The following is a 26,227-nucleotide window of genomic DNA, read 5'->3' as shown; positions in this document are numbered from 1 at the left end:
TTATGAAGTCTCAATTGTGGAGGGTAATTGAAGAAATTGCTGCCATGAGGCAGAATGCCACTGATTTGCAATATGTTCTGACGACGAGCTTGCCACAGATGGATTCTTTTTATGTTGAAATTCTCTTTGCGCACGGCAGCACGAAAGTCTACCTATCAATAATGTAGATGAATACTCCGCGAACCGAAATCTTCAGAAGTTCTGCACAAGAATAACTAATCGAATCCCTATCCCAGTCCCGACTTGCTTAGAAAATTTCAATTTCGCGACTCGGTCTCGCGATTCGGTCTTGAGCATCGAAGGGCGTGTCGAAGTACATTTAGAGATACTTGACACGATAGCCAAATAAACCTGCTGACCAATACTGCTCTTCCAGCTTTCCCCGGCGCCTTAAACTTGTACATTTCAGTCAGCATTCTATCTCACCACGTTCTCGAATAACTTCCAGAACCCTAAATACAAACTCAACTCTCAAAATCAATAAAAACATCACATGACAACCCATCGCCTCGACCTCCCCCCTTAAACTCGGTTACACAGAGCTGAAGCAGTGCCGTCTTACATGCATACATGTACCAGTACATTGGATTCGTCGGGTCATCTCTGACACGAGTGCATCATACGAGATAACTAGAATAGAGATGTGGCTTGGTGACGTGCGCTTGGGATTTTAGAGCGCGGATTTATCCTGATTGGGGATTTAGAGCGTGCGAATCGTGATCTTACGTTTGTGGGCGATTCGTACATTTCGTAGGTTCGGTAGTGTGTGTGATGATTGCCTAATGGGGATGGAGAGCGCGATGGTCGTCTCGTTGTGGAAGGGAGGGAGTGGTTTGGCATGTTGATCTAGAACGGAGTGTTGTAGGGCGTATGGGCGGCGAGGGAAGTGAGAATTGATGAGTGCTATCTTATGTTTCCATGAGGAATGAGAACGACTTGATTTTCACTCAGAGTGTTCCAGGCTGCTTAGTGGTCTACGAATGACTGCTTTTATCATGATGTGGCTACGGCCTACATTGGACCTTTGAGGATTTTCCGAAGGTTCTTGTACCGGCCATAGAGCACTCCTGTCTTCCTATGAAGCTGACGATAGCCTATGTCAAAGCCAGTTTCTCGGCCGTTATCAAGAAATAGTAAAATTCCGACATACATGCGATTTGAAATTTATTATTATATACGATATCCTAAGATATGATGACTGCTATGTACTCTCCAAGACCAATTATTTACAATCCTCAAATGAAAGATTTCAGACCAGCAAACGACGCATAATCACATGTTGTGATTCACACCGCTTCTACCCAGACTCGAAGCTATGCATAGAATACAAGGAAATAACAATAAGAGAGAATCAATCTAGTCTAAATGCTTTCCCACTCCAGCAATGTCGGAACTCTGTGGTCGTGTTGATATAGTACATAATGGCGCTGTAAATTAGATATTACTGGATTGATATCTGACATTGTATGTTGATAATGCAAAATGATGTGAGGTCTGAGCCTCGGGTATATAAATGAGTGTTGTATTGTGTGCAGTCGCATGTGCGACTTGGGTATCAAATGAATGTGGTCGTAAGTGCTGCCGTGAAAGAGCGTAGGACCTCCGAAGTGGTGGAAGAAAATGAAAATCGTGAAGTCGTGAAATAATGCCGTATTATCGCTTGAAAACTTCAGGCCATCGTATGTCTTTGATTTTATCGGTCAAACCATTGCCGATTTGCCATCCAGAGAATTTGATAAGTCTGGGCTTCGGCCACGAACTGTTCCTTCTCGCAACCCATGGCTTTCCAAAGAACCATAATAGAAGCATGGTTGGGGTTGCACTGAGCATGATGAGTGCCATGGCCAGGAATGTGAAACCAGAACCAATTTTGTCCAAACTGGGTTGAACAGTGCCTATCGCGAGTCCAGTCAAGAGGAATCGTACCAGATTCATGGCAGGACCTACCGATACTCTTTGTCTAGACAAGTCACCAATAAGGACACTGTTGAGAAGAAGTATGGCGGTTGCGGAAGCCCCAATGATGAACTGTATTATCAAAGGAGCGGCTATCGAATGGGACTTCTTCTGAAAAGAGAAGCCATAGCCTCCAACTGTGCTGATGAATATCAAAGTTATCCACCACAAATTTCGTAACCGTGCGCGTTCAATTGGGAAGTCTTCGAGCGACTTGAAGTTGAGAATATCAGAGGCATCGAGGCCATGCATATGACGGTAATGAATTTCTGTCACTTTGAGGTCGTGGTCCATCAGGTATCCGATGGAGAAAAAGGTGAAGACTGAACCAGCCCCTGCTGGCAGAAACGCTAAACCAATGTAAAGTGAGGATAAATACTGATAATGTTCCTTAAACATTGTAGTTGTCGTTGCGATCGTTGTAGTAAAGATTGCAAATGTGACAGCACCAAAAATTGTAGAGATTAAGACGTTCTTCTGTTTGAGGCAAAACAAAGGTTCCACAAATGATCTCAAAGTCAAAAATGTCAAAGATATTTTGAAACAGTCGTCAGAGTCAGGCTCTAGTATAGCGTCATGAGATGATGTAATCATGTTGATTAGAGGCTGGTGTATGTACCCCAAGCGATAAGAGCCATTTCCTGCGATACTGCGAAGCGTTTCTGGCAGGAAAAGAATAATTAGGACAAGTGCGATGAGGCCGAACGCGCCAAGAAACCAGAAAATTGCTCTCCAGCCAGCGAAATAAGTGAGTAATCCACCGATTGTGGGGCTCACAAAGGTAAACGTTAAGGCTACGTGTCAAAGTTAGTATGTGACTTGGCTATCGTGACAGCGGGAGACTTACTCGCTCCAAAGAAGCCAATATACTTCTTCCTCTCCTGGGGTGTGGATATGTCCCCTATTACTGCTTGGCCTAAAATGTGATCAGCCAAAATAACAATTACAATAGCATTGAATGCTTACACGTAGCAGTCAAAGCAGCTGTGCCAAACGACTGAAGGCCGCGGAGCATTGTCAAGGTCACAAAACTGTTGGATAGAAGCAGGCCAACATCAGCTCCGAGGAATATGATCAGTGTTATAATGAACATCGGGCGTCTACCAAAGGCATCGCACAGCGGCAGCCAAAAGAATGGTGCAATACCCTGAATGATGATATAAATGGAGATAGTAAGTAGTACTAGTGTTATGCTAACGTCGAAGTCCTGTCAAACGTTAGTACGGATCTTGACGCCAACCACATGAACTAGCTTACATTCGAAATAGCCCGAATCGTTGGGAAATAAATACTCATAGACAATGGCGACAGGATAGCAACAAAGGTCACAAGTACCACTAGTTGCCTCTTTTTCGATGGATCGAACACGTGAAATGGGGCTGGTGGTAGTGCCTTGCTGATATGTTTTCTTGCCTTTTCATGAAATAGAGGCTGTGGAGCTTCTGTAGGGGAGTCTGGAAACCATTTCTCGAAATGATCCAATGGTGATGTTGGACTTCTCGTGCTTCGTGGATTTATATCTGCTGGCTGCGCATGAATCGCCCCGCAGTCTATTGAGAAGGGTCCAACAGAACTTGAATTGCTTGTAGATCTTGATCTTGATAATTCTGGACGTACAAGTAGCGATCTACTGTCATATGGAGTCTGCAAACCACCCATTACTGGTGCAAGTCCCAACGTCGAGTTGGAACCGGGTGATTGGGAATAGGGATGGTATCTAGGACTTGGAGGTGCGTGTAGTAGCTCGCCGACATGGACTGATATTCTCTGGCCTTTCGAAAAGGACATTATTGAAGGACTTTTTGCCATGTTCGAAGTCCAGCTCTTACGAATCCGACGCTTTGGTTGAGATTGTGTACTAGGCTTCGAAAAATTGGAAACCAACGACTGGGCGGGACTTCGACTTCTTGAACGTCTTGGTCTATGGGAGAGAGCCATGGTGGATGACGATCCTGTGCGCTTGTTCAGAAAATTAGAACTGAGACGTGAAAGTCGAATCTTCTAACACCCGCAAGGTGACTGAGGATGGTATTTTGAGCAGAGCCTCGACAATAGTAGCCATTTCACCTGGAGCTATCCTTGAACACTTGTTACTGGACTGGAATTGTTTCCCATACTGGCACGCCCTAGCCCTGCGTGGGTTACCTTGAGGTGCATGATCCTGCGTGATAATGATCCTACCATACAGTAACTTGAACTACAAGCTATACATAGGATTTTCTTGCCAGCAAAGCTAGTTCTATCAGTCCGACCTGACACATGTTGAAGTGAAGTATAGTAGAATAGAAATACAGGTCACCCAAAAAGGTTCGCTGAAGCATAGTCAATGGAATTTATTGAAGATGATGTCCTCAGAAGACATCGATGCAAGCAGAGTAGACGTAACAAATCGCCTTGACGTTCCTCCCTCCGGAATAAACCCCTGAATAGTGAGACAGACAATGATAGAGGTAGATCCCGCTGGGGAAACGAGGCACAGCATGTTTATCGCACGTGGGTTGCTGAAGGATCTCGCTGATCTCGATATATCTCGTCCGCCTCCCGCAAGGGGAAGGTAAGCAAGGCTGGCTGACCAACTTCAGATGCAAGTTGGTGCAACTTCGCTACTCGGGAAATATCCATCATGTTTCCAATTGAGGTAATTGACGTATCCTCGAGGATACTTCTTAATTGAGAAAATGCTGAAAAATATCGTGTCGGCTCCGGGTTGCTAACATTGTCCGGAAATTGAGATCAGCATCCACGTCGTCACTTGAAGACTGGTGCATCGGCAGCGTCGCTCATTCCATGTGGTTGAAACCGCCCGACGTTACGGCGAAAATCAAGCTATTATCTTCATGATATCCGGAGGGATCACTGCTGGTTTCGATTCAGAAACTCTGTTCCTGGCCGTTGTTGTTTTGATGTGCTGATAAAGCCCGTGACTCGTGGCAGACAAACAGCCCGATGTTGGGGGCTTGATTATCGTACCAATCGACCTATGAAACCATCAGCGTATTGACAACGGGCGAAGCCTTCGCGAATGCTGATGGTGGAGGAAGATGGGTGACTGGCGAGGGGGTCAAGTTTGAGATGGTTGTACCAGTGCCAACACGGGAGGTTGGTTGTTCCTGAGGGAGGTCCGCTAGGTGCTAGGGTCTCTGCTAGCGTGTCAACTAATCATCGCCCAGAGCAAATTAAGCTTGGGAGATCTCACGGGACGCTCGGACTGTTCACAAATACTGGCATAAATTGGTCATCCTTGCACACACTGCATATTCTGCACATCCCCATGAGGCCACAATTATGAAAACCTTTGGCGATAGGGCGAAGAGTCCTTCCTGCCAGCTGGCTGGTGATCCTTCTTGTATCCCAGGTTGCTCTTATCAACTGGATAATTTGATTTCTGCACTTCTCCCCTCGTGCACCGGTGCATCCTCGAGCCTCGTCTCCGGACCTTCTGGACTACCTAGGTAAGCCAAATAGCTGCGTTGCCACCCCCTTATGATTTTGTTAGGGGACCTCGTTTGCACCAGCGAAACAAAAACACAACATTGTTGGATACAAGGTACGAGGTACATGGCGGATTTCGCGCTGTGCACAATTCAGCCTAACCGGACATTGAACACATCAGTCTGACATGTGCTGGTCCTTGGATGCTAGCCATTCTTTGGTGATGTCGGTAAACACGACTCTACAGGATCAGGGAAAAGCCTCGATCTTTGTTTCCACAGCGGCCCGAATATACGAGCACCTGCCTCGCAGACTTTCCACGAGCAGGTACCGTTTCGTGTCAATGATGTGTCGATGTTCGAATAATCCTGAAAAATATCACTCTTCGACATATGGTAGTGCTGACAGACAATTAGACTCGAAAATTCCCTAGGTCGACAGCAACTTAGCAAGCACTCCACCACACCACACAGCCTGGAACCCCGGATTTCTGTTTGCCTGGCTTTACCCGCAACCTTATATTTTCAAGCTAAAACGCTTAAACAAGCACGGCTGATCTTCACAGGCTTGCCACGAGCTATTGCCTTTTCACTGAGGCTGGAACAAAGCCTGCGGTTTGTTCCAACCCAACTAGCAGTGATACCGCTCTTAAGTCCGCATTATTCTTTTTGGCCAGGTACTACCCCTGAGGTTAAGCACCAGGTCTATATCAAATAAGGTGGAATTTCCTTAGTGGAAGCTCTCTCATGTTCTCCTCTGCGAAGACTCTGAATCACGATCCGTACGAACGTACAAGTCTCTTACAACACTCCAAGTACTCTGCAAGATACTCATCTTGATGGATTTTACTCTGCCCGCGATGTCGATCGTGGTTCCCGGAGGATCGTAACGTATGAGATCAACCGGCAGTCGATTTACGCTTATTTGGTGCTTATCGAGGAAGGCATTCGAAGAAAACGACGAAAAATCGCATGCTTCATTTCTACAGCGAATTTCATCCACCACAAGTTGCGATCACTCTTCATAGCAATGTGTTTGAAATTGCCAATCTCGTTCTTCTTATACGTGGCTCCTCTAAGCAGCGAGCTCTACGCGGACACATTAAACTTCCTTTTACATCGCCTCAGTACTATTTATTTAAAAACTATACTTTTATACTTAGCTATACTATCGTGATTTATAATGTAGTAACGAACTTATTTATCCTCCTAAGAAGAATAAATTAAACTTAACTAATTTTAATCGTCTTATAAACTACGGGATTGAGTATTATTGTCTTTAAAGTCGTTTAGCTTTAGGCGCCGGAGAAGGAAATTTAATAGCTAGTATAGATCACTGTAAGCGAGAGACTGCGTGGTCAGAAAGTACATCACCAACAATTTAAACTGCTAGGTCGGCCAACAACTACTCGTTGATAGTTGCTCATGACTTGCAGATATTGACGATGTTCTTCCTTTCGCTTAGACAATATCCCTATCTTGGGACGTTGCATACACCTGATTTGTAAGATCACTATTCAAAAAAGAACCACGGACTTGCACTGATCAAAATCAGATTGGTCCTTTTTGCGCAAAATTTCCTTTTCGGGGTAATGGTTAGCAAATGTCGAGGAATTTACTCTGATAACCATCATTTACGTGACGAATAATTCATTTAAACGCAAATATCTAATAAATAGGCTGCCAGGTCACAAAGTCAGCTATAAAACCCTCAATTAAAGTCAATCAAACTTCGCTCTTTGTAAACATATTTCTTATCGATATCAAACCTTAAGATTATCTCTGATATCTACATCGCTCCTAAGTCCTCTCAAATGCCCACCTATTTCCATCATGACGGCGCCTATCCGACCCCCGAGACGGACAAGAATGCCGCCCTCCGATTCTTAGCAAACTATACCAAGAGGATTGACAGTGCCGATTATAGCACGTCATATTTACCCTATTACCATCCTAAAGCAGTATTTCACGATGCTACCGGTGTGGATTATGTTGGTGGTCAAGCTATCTGGAGCGTAAGTTCCCACTTGAACTTTTACTCCAACAAATCTGTTATTGCTATACACTCTACATTGGCATATCATCGGGCACATTCTAACACAACTCAAACAGTGGATAACAAACCTCTTCGCCCCCTTCTCAAAAATCTACATGGAAACACGCCACATCCTAGTAACCAGCCACGAAGACGGCACCCACGAGATCTTCTGCGAATGGTATGCGCATTTCTGGCCCAAGGGTTCTGAAGGCGACGAGCGCAAGGTGTCGATTCCTCGCGCTATGGTTTTTAAGTTAGGGCATGCTGAGGGAGATGGAAGTGATGGGGAGGTGGGCTTTGAGGGGCTGCAGATTGTGGATGCGAGGCTGTATTATGATAGGAGTTTGTTGTTGCCTTTGTTGGTTAGGAGTCAGCAGGAAAAGGAGAAGTTTGGGCATTGAGTGGATGGGAGTATTGGGAAGGGTGGAGATATGCTTGAAATAGCAGAGGCTCGTCGAGTGTTGAGGACGTAATAAATCCAAGGCTTATTCTATCTTGGTAGAGATTATTGACTTCTGTGATATCTCACAAGAAAGTCAAACGATTACAGATTATTGTTCGTACTGTGCTTCGCATGTACTCCAGTTTGTTGGAGGTAGATTGACAATTTCGAGAGAAGCAGGTGGTTGTACTCCCTATTTCGGGCTATAGAAGCTTAGCTCCTTGAATTCGGTAACCGCTGGATTCATTCTTGATGTTTCGAAGATGTGAAAGTATTCGTATGCAGATAACATGCTGCTGTTGTCGTTGTTGAGGAACGTCACACATGCCTTGATGGAGAGATTTGTGTCGCAAGATTGGTTAGGTGTTACTGGCCAATTAGAACCATGCTTCTCAGGATATATGTGGAGAACAAGTTCGAATGTTAGTGTGCACGTGCCAAGTCTGTGCCGAATAATCAACAACCGCTTTCCTCTGTCTTTGTCCAACTTCAACCAGGTAAAGAATACTTTTCCGGACATTACTGGCCATCAATTAGTTTATGTTTATTCCTTCGTTCAGATAATACAAATCGGTTTCATGGTGAGCCTTGGGACATTTTATTTCATCCGCACGTTGATCGGGTCCCTCCTCGGCCAGGCACAGAAAATATCACACACCACGTATGTTGGACATGTGAAATATTATGTTGTGTACTGCGACCAGCAACGGTCTTGAGTTATGAATGCGAACACCACAAGGGGAAATTGTTCAGTTTGACCTTCGACGTTGGATCCTGGGACATTATATTGTGATACGAACAAACACACGACAGATCTCTCAACAACTTCGATGTGGGCTTGAAGATCATAGTCAATAGATCATTTCGAGGAAGTTGCAGTCTCGCCCGCTCGATCGAGAAGGGTCAAAAAAGTGAGCAAAATTAATACCTTTTGATATCAAAGTCCACAAAAGCACCAAACAGTTTTGGGATAATCACCACGAGTCTATACAATTTATAGAACTGTCGAGCTTGGTAGTTGTCAAAACCGAACACCGCTTTCTATGTAAGAGTTTAATATTCAAATAGGTTATTCGGCGTCGATTCTCTCCTTTTTGTGGAAAATTTGACCACAAACGGTTCTTCTTTGACTCTTATACCACCATGGTTCGTCTCAACCTGGAAGGCGGCAGGTGGATCAAGTACAGCGAACTTCATGTCACTTCAGTTCTGTGTCAAGTTCTCTAAGGGGCACGTGTACCACGGCTTTTCTATCTCTCAGAAAAAACGCCCGAAGCAAATCAAACTTCACCGGTTATCACTACCTAGGTATTTCAATTTCATAGGGTTCGCCTGCTGGTCTTGATATCGTTATTTCGCTTTGAGAACACATCGGGCAGTGGCAGAAAGTTCGCGGACAGATGCACCTGCAAGCTTTTAGTTACACACCCATTTTCAATGCACCAACTGTGTATTGCATGGTACAGATTGTTGTCATGCATTGCGAGATTGATCTCTACCAATGTCGCATTCCTCGCGCTTCTCGAAGTTCGTTGAGTTGTAACATGCATGGATGAGCTTTGCATCTCGTGTGTTCCTACCTCCATCGATTGCTTTCCGCGAACACCGCGCATAGTTCCTTCCTCGACATATTCATGTGCAGGTCTCGTACCCTCTCGAATTTTCCCCTGTTTTCTCTTTCGTTTTGAATTGGACTCTGCCAAAGATTTTGTTGTTGCGCCGTTTCTGCCCCTATCGAATTCAGCAACCATGTGGTTGGCTTTTGCGTTTCTTTTGGCATTGGGACCTAGATTTCTGCACGGTGCGTATACAGATGAAATCCAAGATGCTGATCCAGCTCAATCTGGATATCTATCCAACCACAATCTCGACCCCGCCGTAGTCAAATCATCAAGTTTTGGAATTCTATGGAAAAACACATACGCAGCTAAGGAAAGGTGGTATGCGAAGCCGCTTGTTTACACTCCACCCGGTGCTTCTCAATTAGTGTTTACAGCATCTGCAATGAATGTTGTTCGGACACTAGATGCAGTAAATGGTACCCTTTTGAAATCTCGGACTATTCAGCCACCATTCTTAATGAGTGATATTGGTTGTGGTGATATTCCAGACTACATCGGCATTATCGTAAGTGGCCCTCAATCGATCCAGCAATGTCCTGACTCAATGGAATACCCCAGGGAACGCCAATTATCGATCCTGAATCAAATACTGCATACTTCTTTTCTAAAGGGTACAAAAATGGAGAAGCGAGCGGCGGGGTCGCGAATGGTAAGTTTATGGAAGATTTGAGCAAGGACGGTCCTGATACATGAACTGAGTAGGCATTTACAAGTTTTACGCCGTAGACGTTTTGACGCTCGAAGACAAGCCTGGATTTCCGGTGTTGGTTGACGGAAAGTTTGCGGATAATGATAAATCTCGGTAAGAACTTGCGACCCATGATATAATTTGTCTAAACAATGTAGATATTTTCTTGGTGGCACTGTTTTGCAACGGCCGTCACTTGCAATGATTGGTGGCAAAACTAAAACCATCATTGGAACTTTTGGGGGACACTGCGATTTATTCAATTACACTGGTATGATTGTGGCAGTTGGTACAGCACCAGGCGCAGGTACGTCGGATTCCAGATCTCTAAATACACAGCTGATGACTCGAGCAGGTGTAGTATCTCTGTACGCAATGGAAGCGACTCCAGGCGCTCCAGCACAAACGCTCGATATAATGAACCAGCAAGGTGGGAAAGCTGGAATATGGCACGCAGGAATGGGATTAGCAGTGGACGGGAACAAATTCTTTGTGGTCACTGGGTTAGATTGAACTTCTACTAGCTGAGACAATCACTCATGAATTCTAGGAATGGTCAAGGCCATGAGAACGGGGATGTTCCAGCTTCCGGCAGGACGCCGTTATCAACGCTGGATGAGGTCGTTGCCAGTTTCTCTCTCTCTGATTCGGGAAAAATATCTCTCGTCGACTATTTTGAACCGTACGAGTACGTCAGTATGGATGCTGGTGATAGAGATCTCGGATCTAGCGGCGTTACGCTTTTGGATCCTGGTGTTTTCAAAGGAACAGGTGTAGCTCGTATAGCCGCGGTGATGGGAAAAAACGGAAAAGCTTAGTGAGTGGTATCGCCAACGATCATGTTATTCGAAGACCTGACAGGATCAGTATAATGAATGCAAACAATCTAGGAGGTTTCAAGCAAGGTGTAGGAGGTGATCAATTCCCTTTTCTATGTTGTTGGACAGCTTCTTACACAGAAAGTAGGCAGTGACAACATCATTCAAACCATTATTACGCAGGGCTCTGTCTTTGCTGGGGCTGGCTCTTACCCCTTAGAGGGCGGTTATCTCTAGTAGGCATTCTGTCTCGCCTCCTCCCTCAATATTTTCGCTAATTGTTGTAGTTTTACCCCAGTTGGTAGGTTTGGCGACATCTACTGCACATACATGTTGACGTTCTAGGTAATCCAACGCTATGCTACAAGATTGGTGCAGACTCCCAAGGACTGCCACTTTTTACTTTAGTAGGTCAAACACTGACCAAAGGCGCTGGTAGGGTTGGCATAGGTAAGCTTTAATATGAAGTCTCGCAAACTATCTAATATATGACCAGGAACACCAACAATCACTTCGTACAAGGGCAAAGCAGGAACCGGTATTCTCTGGATTACTGATCCCGACGCAGGCTTGAGGGCATTTAATGCTGTCCCTGTGAATGGCATACTTTCGCCCATTAGCCTACCACCCACTGGCGGCCTTAATAAATTTCTACGCCCTGCTTTTGGAGACGGGCGGCTTTATGTGACAACCTCAAACGGTAACATCATATGCATGGGATCCCCTGTTGCTTTGCCTTTGAAATGTTCATCGCCTGTTGACTTTGGCGAAACAGTCATTGGTTCAACGAAGACCTTGCTGATAAATTGCACAACTTTGATTCCTCTTACGTCGATAAATGGTTGTGTTACAGGCGTCGGAACATGGAAATGCTCGAACTCCACTCTACCAAGTGGACCGCTTGCCGTTGGAGCTTCATTTTCTTTCCCTGTAAGTTGGGAGCTAGCAGAGGGTTCAGTAGAAGATGCAAAAAACGCTTCCTTTGGCAAAGTCATTCCCGGCGTCGCCAGTACCAGTCTCAATATATACACCAGCAACGCGGTACCCAAATATTCGAATGTTCTACCAATTAGTCTGACCGGAACGACGGTCTCAAAATCGGCTTTCTTCGATGTCGTAACACTCGAAATAAATTTCGGTGGTCTTGTCGTCGGTTCAGATGGAGCAAAGACGGGGCTATCTTCTTCCCTGATTCTTTCGAATATTGGAGCTGAAACACTCACATTCTTAGGCAGTGCTTGGGCTAACAGCATTGATTCTGAAGATGGCCCGGTACTATTTGACAATATCACAGATGGGAATTTGGGATCTGGGTTCAGTTCATCGAGTCTACCAAAAGTGAATGATATTCTCACAACGGGGGAGTCGATCACTGTTCCGTTAGAGTTTCTCACCAATAAAACGGGAACATACTCCACCTTTGTAGAATGGTGGACCACGGGGGGGTCTGGATATGTTCTTCTCGCTGGTTCAGCTTCCACCCCACCTGTCGCTAACATATCAATTTCCACATCGGAAGGATACTGGGATAGTAAAGAACCCCTGGTTATGGACTTTGGGAATGTCGTATCTGGCACGACCGTGTCCAGAAGCATAAGGATTTGTAACAATGGAGGATCTGTACTTATGATAACTAAAAGCAAACCACCTTCTCAGAGAGAATTATTTGCTCCAAATCCGTCAGTGGATCTCCACGAAGGGCAAACCATCGACGTTAATGCCTGTGCATTGGGTCAAATCTCTATAGTCGCGGCGCCATTGGGAGTCAATAGGCCTGATCACTCCTTAGCTGATGTATGGATTTTGAACGTCGAGTAAGTTTTCTAAAACTCTCAATGACAATGGAACAATGCTAATATAGGTCAGCGACATCACATTTGGAGTCCGTGATGTTTCAGTCAGGGCGAATATTGTTACACAACAGGTTGGCCCTCTTCTATCGAATGGCTCAGCTGAATATTTGTACCTTGGTTGTTATAATGACGGTAAAGGGAGGCAATTTCAGAAATCATTCAGCTCTCCCACCAACGAAAATGGGCAGTGCCAGAATGTATGCTTTAAGGCTGGGTACAGGTTTGCAGGGACTGAATATCGTAAGTGCGAATCTTTTCCTTATTGACTATTGACAGCGACTAACATTATAAAGATACTGAATGCTGGGTTTGTCCTCAATCCACTGCGTAATACATTTCTAACCCCAACATAGTGCGGGAACAATCCACCATCTGTGGCCAAATAGTTGGTGAACCCGCTTCTTATGATATTCCATACTGATCAGTGACAGTTCCATCGAAGCTGCGAAAGAGTGCTCCTTTAGCTGCCCAGGAAACACAACACAGGCCTGCGGTGGTCCCGGGACATATGTGTCCGTGTATTATGACCGTCTGAAATATGTCCCGGGCCCCGAAGCACTTCCAATGGATACATCAATGATCCAGTCGACTTCCGTCTCATCTTCGACATATCTCTCTAGCTCTAGCGTCACTTCTTCGAACTCAGGCACCCCAACATCGCCGACATCTACTTCTAGCCCTACTGTCACTTCTTCGAACTCGGTCACTTCCACATCGCAAGCCGCAAGCAATTTAACATCATCAAGTGTCACATCTCTTATGCTGGGCCCAACAAATGCGCCGATCAGCGGCGGATACTCATATGCCGGCTGTTATAGTGAAGCAATTGGCGAGCGAGCACTGAGCGGAAAGAGCCTGGCTACAGATGTGATGACTGTCGAGACATGTAGAGTTTTCTGTGAGGGCTTCGTGTGGTTTGGGCTCGAATACTCCAGAGAATGTAAGTCATCTTTTTGGCGGTTTACGTCGAACAATCTAACGTTGAAATAGGCTACTGTGGAAATGATCTTAACGTAGGGAGCGTTTTAGCTGCAGAGAAAGATTGTTCTAGCACTTGTAGGGGCAACCAGCTTGAATTGTGTGGCGGCTCTTCAAGACTATCGATGTACAACAGCTCTCTTCCTGTCTTGAGCGCAACCACCGACTCGAAACGGAGAACTGAGACGACCAAGCTAGGTGCCTCTAACTCGGGAGTGAGCTCATCATCGCTTCCCACTGCATCGTCGCAGATCAACCCAACCTCAATATCCGTGAACACAGTATCAGCTCCTTCTACAACGACCATAACAATGGTAACCGCTGCGCCAACACTCCTATCTCCAACAATCTCGGCATCAATCTTGAATGGATTCACTTCCATGGGCTGTTTCTCTGACCCAGCGGGCGGTCCTTTCTCCGGTCATAACATGCCTAAACTCTTTAGCAACGACAGTATGACACCATCGCTCTGTATTTCGTCTGCCATAGCTCGTCTATCAGCCGTACCCGCTGCAACATACGCCTACGTTGGACTGGAATACGGACGTGAATGTTATGCTCATACTGCTCGCCCAAGACCGGAGCCTACTGCGCTGAAAGGACCAAAGGCCTGCACCATAAAGTGTAAGGGAGATTCCTCCCAGAGCTGTGGTGGAAGAAATATGCTTAATGTGTGGATGCTGGGTGGTGTTTCTGAGACTAGCGGGATTGGTGCTACCATCACGAGCACTCTGCTATGAATGGACAGCTTAAAGAATTTTGAGGGGGAATTTGGCGCATTTTGGCACATGGCAGCACTTACTTCACCACTTCTCACTTCACTTCAATATCATATCCGAAAACTAGACAATAGAAGTCCATTAAAATGCTTCACTGTTTACGTTGTCGCAAATGTCGCAAGTCTACAAATGCAAATGGGTGGCAAACCCTCCTAAATGGTTTTAGCCTCTTAACTCCAAAGACGTGCCTTTTCAATACTTTAAGCCTTCTCGGCAAGTTCCACAAGACCTTGCAAATTGATGCTCTTAGGTCTCTCAATAGGCAATCCCAATGCACGATCCCAGATCAACTGGGCCAATGGTCCAAGACCTCTGCTCACACCGAATGTAGCGGTGTAATAAAGCGTCTCGTGGAACCCGTAATGGTGGAACAACACACCGGAACTAGAATCGACATTTGGGTAAGGATTCTTTGTCTTGCCGTGTTCTTTGAGCACTTCAGGGGCAATCTCGGAGTTCTTCTTCACGAGCTGGAAGACAGGATCTTTTGCAATCTCCGGTCGCGAAGAAGCGTAGTCCATAAGTGCCTCGAAACGAGGATCTGGCTTTCGTAGTACGGCATGACCGTAACCTGGAACTACACGGCCAGATTTGAGGGTCGACCATAGGTAGTCGGAAACGTCCTTGGATGTGAAGTCGGTGCCGACGTGTTCTTGCATTTGCAAAATCCAGCGGAGAACCTCTTGGGCGGCAAGGCTGTGTAATGTTAGATTGCTATTTGTGTATAACGGGACGTAGAAAAGAAATGAATGGTACAACATACCCGTGAAGTGGACCTGCAAGACCTTGTAACCCTGCTGAGTAGGACAGGAAAGGGTCGCTCAACGCGCTACCGACCAAGTGTGTAGCGTGAGCAGAGACATTTCCTCCTTCGTGATCACCGTGCAAGGCGAGGTATAATCTTAGCAAATCCTGGAAGTTCTCGTTTTCCTTTCCTCCTTTGCCTAGCATGGCGGCGAAATTGTAAGACCAATCTTGTTCTAGGTCTACGGATGCTGGCAGAGCACCACCACCTTGGTATGAGTTTTGATATATCTTCGCTGCGATTGTCGGGAGCTTAGCGAGGAGAGAGATGCTGTCGTCGAAGGTTGGTTCCCAGTAATCTGCCTTGTTGACACCCTTTGCGTATGCTTCAGCGAACTTGGATGTGTGAGATAGTGCGGATACAGCAATAGCGAATTGAGTCATTGGGTGGAGGTCTGTTGGGAAGCTGTCAAGCATTTTGTTTACGAAGTCTGGAAGAGCTGATCGCTCCGCGAGCTCCCGCGAGAACTTTCTGACTTGATTTGTTGAGGGAACCTGCCCTGTCAAGAGAAGCCAGAACATTGCTTCTGGCAACATTTCTGTACCGCTCGTCCCTTTAGGAAGCTCTTTCTGGCAATCTTTGATTGTACGTCCATGGAAACGAATGCCCTCGTTGGCATCAAGAACAGAACCTTCCCATACCATGGCTTTTAATCCTCTGGAATTAGTTAGTAGGGTCTCTTTCCAACACTCTTGGGCTATTCAGTACCTCATGCCACCAATTGTGTTTTCTACCTTTACTTCACCAATAACTTTGTCCCCCATTGATTTAACTTTCTTAAGAAGCTCCCGCTTGGCAGGAATGCATTCCTTGAAGGTAGTTTTAAGATCTGGTTCGGAGGAGGTGGCATAGTTTCTGTAGGAAGGGATGATAGTTGTTCGAACAGTCGCAGGCTGTTGTTCCGTTAGCTTTAAGACAGTTCTTGCTAGAAAAATTCATAGTACTTACTCTAAGTGCTCTAAATGCCTGAGAGGCAGATCTTGCGTTCATCGCCATCTTCTGACCGTTTGACCGCTGACGCGGGGTACGTGGGGTAAACTTGTGGGAGTTTCTATTCCTTGTTTCGCAGCTGCGGTGTAAAGAGAATTCCAGAAATGTATATCTTGAAAAAAGCTAAAGTCCTAAACAATTGAGACTTAGTAGAGTGATTTTCTGAGTTTGTGAATTGCAGCTGCTGAGTGAAGTCCGCCAGTTGGTGTTTTGAAGGTTGTAGCTCTTGAGCCGAGGATAACTTCTGACCCCTGGGGAAGCTGGCGATTGACCAATCATGCATCCTCGGGGCTCTGGAAACCGACATCGCCGGACGCTTATGCCGAACACAACCGCTAGATCCCTCGCCTTCGCAAGTCCCAAGTAAACATCAAACCGAATCCCGATAACGGATTTTGCAATTGCTATCTAAGAGACTAAAGTACCATGACCAAGCAAAATACTTGTAGGTGACAGTTATAAGCAAAACCAAATATTTTGTTTTCTTTTCTTTACTTCTTGCGTGGTTCTTGCCAGTCCCAAAAACATGCTTCGACGAATCGCATCTACAGCGCCGAGGCGGATCATAACAGCTCGAACTTCACAATCAGTCCAGCATGGCCGAAATCTTTCGATATCTCCTGCAAGAATGGACGCTTTGAAACCCCTTACCCACCCAGTCTCGACAGCGCTGGCCTCAGACTCGTTCCAATTGCTCCCCGAGTCGCAGAAGCCTGGCTCGGCGGAAGATGCCCTTTATGAACAACAGATAGAAGATGTTACAGCCTGGTGGGCGAGTCCGAGATATGAAGGTATCAAGAGACCATATTCCGCGGCAGATGTTGTGTCAAAACGGGGGAGTCAGATGCAGTCATATCCTAGTTCCGTTATGGCGAGAAAGTTATTCAATCTCATTAAAGAGAGAGAGGCAAAGGGGGAGCCAATACATACAAGTAAGTAAATGTCTAGAGCACCAGAGTAGACACTGACAGTTTCTCAGTGGGTGCAATCGACCCCATCCAAATGACACAGCAAGCGCCAAACCAGGAAGTCCTCTACATATCAGGATGGGCATGTTCCTCGGTTCTTACCACTACAAACGAAGTGTCTCCAGATTTCGGCGACTATCCCTATAATACCGTACCGAACCAAGTTCAGAGGCTCTCCAAAGCGCAATCTATGCACGATAGGAAACAATGGGATGCGAGGAGGAAGCTGAGTCCTGAGAAGCGGGCGCAAACACCGTACACAGACTATCTCAGACCCATTATCGCAGATGGAGACACTGGCCATGGAGGTCTCTCAGCAGTTTTGAAACTTGCTAAGCTCTTCGCTGAGAACGGGGCTGCTGCTGTACATTTCGAGGATCAAATGCATGGGGGTAAGAAGTGCGGTCATCTTGCTGGCAAGGTATTAGTACCAGTCGGAGAGCATATCAACCGACTGGTAGCAGCGAGGTTTCAATGGGATGTTATGGGCTCAGAAAATCTTGTGATCGCGCGAACAGACTCAGAAAGTGGGAAATTACTCAGCAGCGCAATCGATGTTAGAGACCATGAGTTCATTTTAGGTGTGGCGGAAGATGGAATCGAACCCCTTGCCGAGACAATTCAGGCCATGGAGCTCAAAGGAGCAACTGGGGCGGAGATTGACAAATTTGAGGCGGATTGGGTGAAAAACACAAAGCTCATGTCTTGTGATGAGGCTGTTGTCAGCCAACTACAGGCACATGGAGCCTCGCAAGTCGATGTCGACTCCTACACTAAACAGACAACGGAGAACAGAGATATGTCGATCTCAAAGCGCCTACATCTCGCATCTACCTTTACATCAAAACCTATACACTTCAGCATCGATATCCCTCGAACGCGAGAGGGCTTTTATCACTATAGAGCAGGCATGAAAGCAGCTACGAAGCGAGCCATCGAATATGCCCCATACGCCGACCTTCTCTGGGTCGAGACGGGAGATCCAAACGTCAAAAATGCAGCCGAGTTCGCAGGCGAAATTCGTGCCGTTCATCCCCACAAAGGCTTGGTGTATAACCTATCACCATCTTTCAATTGGATGGCTTACGGATTTACGCCCGAAACTCTGAAATCTTTCATATGGGATATCGCGAAGCATGGATTTGTGCTACAACTCATATCTTTGGCAGGTCTTCACAGCACGGCCACGATCTCACACGAGTTGAGTAAAGCTTTTAAGGAGGACGGTATGTTGGCTTATGTTGACATGATTCAAAGAAGGGAAAAAGAATTAGGTGTCGATGTGTTGACGCATCAGAAATGGAGCGGCTCTAACTATATTGATGGAATTTTGGGAGCGATACAGAGTGGTAGCTCTAGTAGTAAGAGTATGGGTGATGGCAATACTGAAGGTGGATTCTAGGGTATAAATGAACACAATCAAATATTACAAGGCTTCAATAAGAATGTTGTATAATCTCGTAGACCCATCAAGTCTACTTACTACGACTGTACTCTTTCTTTTTAGATCTAAACATTTTTTAATCAAGTAAGCTTTGTGTGTTTCAAGTTCTATTCGTATCGTCATCTAACAAGGTAACATATAGTTTTACCTTAGTGATATGTTTTCCCAGCGAGCATCTTCAGCCGCTTCTCCGTGCATGATAACCTCGTAATAACATGTGCCCACCACTTTGTAACGACCAGGACTCGGAACGTAAGGCAGCTCCGATCCCTGAGAGACACACACCACATCGTCAATCTTTCATTCCAAAGATGCCCATTCGATTCCTCCGACTCCTTGACAAAACATTCTACTTTCAGTCCAAGTTGCCAAATCATGTGGAAAATGATCCAGCTGCTTTAGCCCCTTAATCTTCTCACGATCTGTTGCTACCATACAAGGGCTAAAGCATCTTTTGATGGCTGCGTCAGGGTCGAGCTCTCGACTCGTCAGATCCCAAGTCCTGTCATTCGACTTGCCGCTGGCTTTGAGGTTGAACGAATATTGTCTCGCTGGCACAAATGTCTTGACCACATTTAATCACAAACCACTGTTGTAGACTTCGAGATTCGTCATCATGCCCGTATTCCATGCTCAATAGGGAGCCGAATACCTTTTGTAAAAGTATATTATGGGATAGTACTTCTCCTTCCAACGCCTTTGGAAATCTTCATCGTTGACATCCAGGAAGCGGGTCAACGTGCTGATGACAGTGCCTTGGAGAGTAAGGTATTCAAGGTCTATGTCTGTTTCAGACTTGTGAAAATATACGATAAGTCTGGATTCTCCTCCTGCTGTAAAGTTTCTGTTCTCACAGTCGCGCAGTTGCAATGGCAGACCCATCCTAAGACTCCAATCTGGCACCCAGGATGGCAGAGAAATATTCTGCTTCGACTCGTCACATATATGAACAGCTGATAGCAGGCGAAGTGCTTCTCTCCACGACATACTTCTAATTTCGTCAGCTTGGTGTAGAGCTCTGGCAGCGAGATTCTCAAGTCACAATCCTGCTGAAAAGGTCTAGCATCATTCTTATTACTTAATCCAGAACTGCAAAGATCTTGTCTCTCTTACCACCTGAATCTCTTTCTCTCGCATTAATAAAAACTCCCTAGTACGCCATTCCTTTTTCTACTTAACCCACCTGTACTTTGGTACCAAATCTTTCTCTCAGCCACGATTTTCAAGCATTGTGATATACTAGATGGAGCTCATCCCAAATCGGCCTGTCCTACATCGTCATTAATATATTGCATTTCACCAAAAAAAAACGTTCAGCGTCCCAAGCATATCCCCCGCACAGGATGGTCACCTTCTTTGGGATGACGATTTCTTGCAGTGTCGACATACGAGTGGATCATTGTCGATCGAGTAATCCTCTCCGGACAGCCTACTATCATAGCATAATATTAATCCTCCTCCACGGTCTACTTCTTGTGACTTTAGGCTTTGCCAGTAGCGACTAATCGACCATAAGATCAAGCTTGATAACATCCTGCTGGCGCTGAGACCATTCATGGCGCTTAGGCCATCTGCAGGCGTCTGCGGTGACAGATATATGCAGTAGAGGTCCATTCAACCTATCTCCAAGTGTGATATCTTGTCTAGGTTGCTCAACTAGTGCGCTGAAGTATGCCATGAGCGCGGCTTCTGTATCAACTGGATTCAGATCGCTTATCGATTTGGAATAAGTCATCAAAGCGACTGCTTGGTCACCTCCTAGCAGGCAAACGGAAACGCCATTGTCAAGATCGCCAAAATAGACGGCAATGAAACTCGGAAGCTGATCTCGGGGTGTTGTTAGAGATGGCCCAGAAATGCCAAATTTGATATAGCCAAAAAATCGTAGGAGCTCTCGAGTTAAAATTGGTTTATACATCCGATCATAGAGCCCCGGTGGCCATGCTTCGATATGTGCGAAGTGGTATGGTTCAGCACTTGCGAAACGTATTCGAATTCCAGTCTCCGTATGCAGATGGTGGCTTATAATTGCAAAATTATCCCAATCCCGAGCGATGTATATTGTACGAGCTTTGTCGCGCCGCATCAAAGATACCACGGCTAGTTCTTTGGGCCGTTCGCGGACAAAGACAGTATCGTTCATGTTGACTAGAGAGATGCTGTGAGGATGTCCTGAGGTTTCACAACCCAAGTAGAAGTGATGGAAATTGATGTCGTTTTGAAGAGCACCATCCATGAAGGGATAGAATAACGAAGTATGCACTCGGAGTCCCTTATTAGTCATTGCAATCTCTTCAACTTGCGAAAATTGCGAACTGAAGAGACAGCAATTCCCGAGTGCGACGAATTCTAGAGGGTGACAAGAAAAGATTCCTCGGTACGGTCGACTGTCTTGATGATGCTGTGACCAAGCAAATATTGATAAATCGGCTGATGACTTGATAACTTCTTCCTGCAAACGAAGAAAGGCCCTGTCCCCTTCACCATAAAGCAAGGGCATATTGATTTGGAAAATCCCCAGGAGGCAGTAAGCAACATCCTCTATCCGCGACGTTTGTCTATAGGAAGCCCAAGACATCCGCTGCCCAAGGCATGTTCCACGAAGACTAAAATCTGTGTCATCTTCGAGAACATCACGGCTAATGCCAGTTATACGAGAAAGATTTTCATTTACCGTCAAGTCTGACTTCGAACCTCTGAAACTCTAGGTACGATCGTAGAACTCTATCTTGGTTGACGCAATGAGTTCCTGAAGCGTCCACCCCCGGGTAAACCACCTGAGAGGGCGAGCTGAGGGATCTGAACCAGCGCTTTCATAGGCAGGGTCTTCGATGTTCAGTTCGCTATCCTTAAGAGACTTCATGTCAACCCAGTCATATTCTGGTCGCCAATCGCTCAGGAACGCGTAGTATACGTGTGCCCGCTGATACCAGCAATACATAGAGTTGATTGACTCAGAGAGCTCGGCGCTTGACAGCTTATCAATGCAACAAGTATCCACCCAAGCGTATTTGATGCCACTCGCTTTGGCAAGTTGACAAGTCTTCTCGATCTTCGCGAAACCACCTTTCATCTTCGCCTCCTCCAGGTTAATGAACTGCTGGAAACTAACTTCCTCATCACCCCAAGTGTGAGACAGAATTTCATACTGGGGGACATTAGGAAACATAAAGCATTCAAGGTTGAGTGTCGTCGTGTTGATTAGCCACATTGCGAGAGATTCAGGTAAGCTTTATTAGCTGTCGTAGAATATGCTATCTTCGCTACATCCGTAGCGTACTAGCGAGTTACTTGTGAGTAGTGAGAGTACCGGTAGATAGGTAAGTTAGATTACCTTAAAGCCCATCCATGTAGGTAGAGATGTAGAAAATAGATCGTAGGAAGCTTCAGAGGAGCGCCTGCAATAGGGAAGTCTCGGAGAACCCACATGTAACCGATTTCCACTCTGAGTGCACGGTCCACCTCAGTACACACTCAGAAATCATTAAATTTGACCCTACTAAAACTATATAACTTTTACTTAATATAGCTATAGAAGACGATATATAAGCTACTCTTAATAAGTGTAATACTACTCTTAATCCTAATTATACTTAGATTACTAAATCGTATAACGGAGTATACCGTTCTACGCTTTCTAGGCGTTATCGGGGGCAAATAACGACTAGAGCTATTGTAACCTCTACTTACCGCTAATGTCTTATAAACGCCTAAGAAGAATAGTTAATTAGTCAAATAAATAAGCTATCTGTGCGGTATATACTACTAACGAGTTCGGTCGTTAAAAATATAGTAGAAGAGATAGTCGGGGTAGCTATAAATAAGAACTAGGTCTTATAGTTCGTCCGCCGGTATAAGTCGAAATTACTAAGTAAGTACCTAAGAAATATCGACAACTAGTAGGCCTACGCTAAGTACGCTCCGCTATTTACTTATTTCTATAAACTAGTAATATCTCTATTTCTTATTTAACCTATTTCTATCTCTTATTCTACCTATTATACTATATAATTTCCGATAAAGAGAGGGGCTAATAGTAGAGTAGTATAAACGCGTACTTTTAGTTTATCGAATAGATTTCTCCTATATCTATAATATAGACGAGAAGGGTTTTCTCTAAGGCTTCGTATACTTAGTAAAGAGAATAATAATAAAGAAAGAGTATAATAGCGGTCGTATACGTTTAAATTGTTAAGATAGAAGTCGAGAGTTTATAACTCTAATTACCGCTATCTACGCGGACAGTATAGTAATTCTACCTACCCTTATATATAAAGGTACGTCCGGCGACCTTATAAGCTCCTAGGTAGAGGACGTAGATACTTAGGATAAGGTACTTTTTAGTTCTTCGCCGACTAGGTAGAGTAATAACGATTTTGGCCTAGAATAGCTAATAAAAGTTTTTTACCCCTCTACTATTAAGAAGTCTAAGTAAAAGCGTAGCCCTCGACTTCTAGTTATAGACAGCTACTCCTCTTACGTTAATATAAAGTTCCTAGATAAGTACGACTCTTTAAGAATAATTATCCTTATTCTACTACTATATACGACGTACCGTCTCTAGCCTCTCGACGTCGGTTTATTCGGGCCGCCTACCTTCTTTTATTTATAGAAAATATAGGAGTTAATAAGAATAAGCGGTAGGCTTTATTTCTTAATAAAGAGGTTATTTTAGGGTTATTTTAAGGCGGCTTAGAATAAAGCTTTCTATATTAAGAATATTAAGTCTACGTTCGCTAAAATAAGGTACTAGCCTATTAATTCTATAGCGGTCCTATAAGTAATTATACTATATCTAGCTACTTCTCCTTAATTACTAGATTTATCGAAAAAGTACCTTAAGACCCCTAAAACCTCGAAGACAATCCGCCGCTTCTAAAAAGAGTATATAGCGAACCCGACGCTACGTAAGCTCGATAAGTTATTTCGAGCTAATAAAGGTTTAGTGTAAGGGTTTAGACCCTAGGGGTAGAATACTAGCTACACGTACTAGTGCTTACTAAGCGAGGGCCCTACCCTAATACACTATATAAAGCGCTACTACTAAGCGCCGTACTCCTATATATAAAAGGCGGGCTCTAAGTAGAATCCTTCTCTCTCCTTTATCGAACTTATTTAATTCTATAAGTAAGCCCTTATATATATATAGCTTTCTCGTAATATTAAGTTCGATTAATTATAGATCTAAGACAAGTCCTCTAATCTAATAGGTTTATACTATCTACCGGCGAAAGCTTATTAGCTACTAAGAAATAATAATAATAAGTATTAATAAACGCTAAGTTATTAGAAGTACTTTAAAGGGTTTACGTATATTAATAAGAGATAGAGGCCGAGTTAAAAAGAGAGCGTTCCGTAGAAAAACGTAGAGAAAAAGAAGAGAGTTAACTAAGTACGTTAGAAAACTCCCTCTCTATAAATAACCTTTTAAGAGCTCTAATCGCCTCCCTCGACGTAAATAAGTCGTAGTCTAATAAATAACTATTAGGCCCTAGGAATTAGTACCTACTAACCTAGAATAGACAAGTAGATACCTTTCGGGATTACCTTTTAAGACTTAAAAGCTTATATAGAGTACGTTCTATAGTAAAACTAACTCTCTCTATAGAGTATTATTAGAACGCCGTCTATAATACTCTTCTATTCTAGAAAAGAGCTAGAATAAGGTACTTCTAGGAAAAAGGGGACGCTACTTATAGTAAGGAGCCTAAAGTATTTTTTACGTAACTTAATAAGACTTTTACGGATAGTAACGAGAAGGCTAAAGCCCTAGAGAGGCTATCGAATATAAGATACTCTCTAGGTTAACTATAGTATAAATACTAGCTAGAATTCGATAAACTTCTACTATATACTAGCGAAGAGAGCTAAGAAAGCGATACTAAGATTAGCTACCTTAAGAATACCTTCTTAAATTCTATTCGGATATATATAGTAACTATAGTAAAGATAATAGACTACTATAGCTTTATAGAAGAGGTAGAACGTATTATAACTAACCTTAAAGAGACTAATTAGTTTAAATTAACTAATAGAAAATAAAGAGAATAGAATAAGGACTCTATAATAAGAATAATAGTAACTATATAGTTATAAGGGCCCTTTATAATATCTAGAGTAGATACTAATAGTAATATAGTAATAGTACCTATACGTATATATAGTAAATAAGAGAAAGGTAATAGAGACTATAAGTCTTTAAATAGAAAGTAAAGAGTAAAATAGATAGACGTAGCCGAGAGAGAGAAACGCTAAGAGAAAAAACTCTATTTTCGATATAGAGCCTTAGAGTACTATATCTAAGAATACCTATACGACCTACCCGCGTAACCTATTAAAATTAACTAAGTTAGGTTAGGCCTACTTCTAGAAGACGACGACAAAACTATAGAGCCCGAATCTTTTAAATTAGAAAAAGTCTAGCTCTTAGTCGTAGTTAGAAACTAAGAGCTAAAAGAGTATTAGCTAAAGGATAAGAGAAAGAAAAGAAAGTAATAAATAGAAATCTTATATATATAGACGTAATTCTTTAGAAAACTTTCGAAACTTTCGCTCTTATTAATAAAGAATACTAATACTATACTATAATTAATAGAGACCTTATAAAAGGACTTAGTCTTAAGTTTATTAGTAATAAAAAACGAAAGATAATAGAAGCCTCTTTCGCTATACAAAAATTAGAGATTAAAGGAGTAGTCGCTTTCCGAATAGATATTACCGGGTATAGTTAAGTAGTATATATATACGTAATACTAGACCTAGTATTTCTAATAATTCTCGGGAACTTCTAAAAAGTATAAAATAAGATATAGACCGCGCTAGATAAACGGTAGTTCTATTATAGTAAGGTAAGATAATAGATAAAGAAAGGTCGTAACTATTATAACTATACAGATAATAGGGCTTTTACGACAGTAGCCGCTACTAGCGCTAAGGATATTAGAAAGGCTATAAAGGATAAGAAAGAACTATCTATAGAATAGTTAGAAGAAAGACTACCTCTAGAGGTTTGTAATATAGTACTATTATTTTTAAAGCGAATAGTAGAGAAATTAGCCCCTTACTAACTAGAAATTAACTATAAGATCGAGATCTAAAGCTAGGTAGATAGGACCCCGATAGCTTTACTATAGAGACTACTATATAGTATATCGAAGAACAAGCTACTAGTTTTAAGAAAGTCGCTAAACAACCTCTAAGGAAAGGGCTATATTAGGCCTAGTATATTAGAGGCAGCGGCCTCTATCTTATTTATATAGAAGCCCGGGGGAGGACTTAGGTTCTACTATAATTATTATACTCTAAACGTAATTATAAAGCCGAATAGATATTCTCTACTACTTATTCCGGAGACTCTTAGAAGTATAGCGGGCGCCGATTAGCTTATAAAGGTAGACGTAGTCTTAGCCTTTTAC

At 43.8% G+C, this 26,227-nt stretch overlaps 7 protein-coding genes across 7 annotated transcripts; 3 read left to right on the top strand and 4 right to left on the bottom strand.

Annotated features, from left to right (window-relative positions):
* Window positions 1-1,653: 1,653 nt before the first annotated feature.
* Window positions 1,654-3,894, bottom strand: GLAREA_01580 (MFS general substrate transporter; the record flags this gene model as incomplete). The annotated part of the gene is made up of 4 exons (XM_008088796.1): window positions 1,654-2,750; window positions 2,804-2,872; window positions 2,923-3,163; window positions 3,214-3,894. The coding sequence occupies 4 exons, from the start codon at window positions 3,892-3,894 to the stop codon at window positions 1,654-1,656; spliced, it is 2,088 nt and encodes a 695-aa protein (XP_008086987.1).
* A 3,307-nt stretch (window positions 3,895-7,201) lies between these two features.
* Window positions 7,202-7,826, top strand: GLAREA_01579 (NTF2-like protein; the record flags this gene model as incomplete). Its single annotated transcript, XM_008088795.1, has 2 exons — window positions 7,202-7,402; window positions 7,500-7,826. The coding sequence occupies 2 exons, from the start codon at window positions 7,202-7,204 to the stop codon at window positions 7,824-7,826; spliced, it is 528 nt and encodes a 175-aa protein (XP_008086986.1).
* Window positions 7,827-9,616: 1,790 nt separating this feature from the next.
* Window positions 9,617-14,566, top strand: GLAREA_01578 (uncharacterized protein; the record flags this gene model as incomplete). Its single annotated transcript, XM_008088794.1, has 16 exons — window positions 9,617-9,994; window positions 10,048-10,138; window positions 10,192-10,291; window positions 10,336-10,484; window positions 10,533-10,680; window positions 10,728-10,994; window positions 11,045-11,091; window positions 11,144-11,231; window positions 11,283-11,296; window positions 11,341-11,445; window positions 11,492-12,809; window positions 12,862-13,088; window positions 13,142-13,155; window positions 13,202-13,233; window positions 13,280-13,788; window positions 13,839-14,566. 16 exons carry the CDS (start codon window positions 9,617-9,619, stop codon window positions 14,564-14,566), a joined length of 4,215 nt encoding a protein of 1,404 aa, XP_008086985.1.
* Window positions 14,567-14,805: 239 nt separating this feature from the next.
* GLAREA_01577 (Citrate synthase) lies at window positions 14,806-16,406 on the bottom strand (the record flags this gene model as incomplete). The annotated part of the gene is made up of 4 exons (XM_008088793.1): window positions 14,806-15,301; window positions 15,369-16,067; window positions 16,119-16,303; window positions 16,359-16,406. 4 exons carry the CDS (start codon window positions 16,404-16,406, stop codon window positions 14,806-14,808), a joined length of 1,428 nt encoding a protein of 475 aa, XP_008086984.1.
* Window positions 16,407-16,926: 520 nt separating this feature from the next.
* Window positions 16,927-18,770, top strand: GLAREA_01576 (Phosphoenolpyruvate/pyruvate; the record flags this gene model as incomplete). The annotated part of the gene is made up of 2 exons (XM_008088792.1): window positions 16,927-17,332; window positions 17,380-18,770. 2 exons carry the CDS (start codon window positions 16,927-16,929, stop codon window positions 18,768-18,770), a joined length of 1,797 nt encoding a protein of 598 aa, XP_008086983.1.
* A 1,543-nt stretch (window positions 18,771-20,313) lies between these two features.
* On the bottom strand, window positions 20,314-21,048 carry GLAREA_01575 (uncharacterized protein; the record flags this gene model as incomplete). Its single annotated transcript, XM_008088791.1, has 1 exon — window positions 20,314-21,048. One exon carries the CDS (start codon window positions 21,046-21,048, stop codon window positions 20,314-20,316), a length of 735 nt encoding a protein of 244 aa, XP_008086982.1.
* Window positions 21,049-21,516: 468 nt separating this feature from the next.
* Window positions 21,517-22,023, bottom strand: GLAREA_01574 (uncharacterized protein; the record flags this gene model as incomplete). The annotated part of the gene is made up of 1 exon (XM_008088790.1): window positions 21,517-22,023. One exon carries the CDS (start codon window positions 22,021-22,023, stop codon window positions 21,517-21,519), a length of 507 nt encoding a protein of 168 aa, XP_008086981.1.
* Window positions 22,024-26,227: the final 4,204 nt, after the last annotated feature.

The sequence above is a fragment of the Glarea lozoyensis genome, assembly GCF_000409485.1.
Source record: "Glarea lozoyensis ATCC 20868 chromosome Unknown GLAREA7, whole genome shotgun sequence".
NCBI lineage: Eukaryota > Fungi > Ascomycota > Leotiomycetes > Helotiales > Helotiaceae > Glarea > Glarea lozoyensis.
Note: the sequence above shows the minus strand (reverse complement) of the source record. Positions and strands in the feature narration are given on the sequence as shown.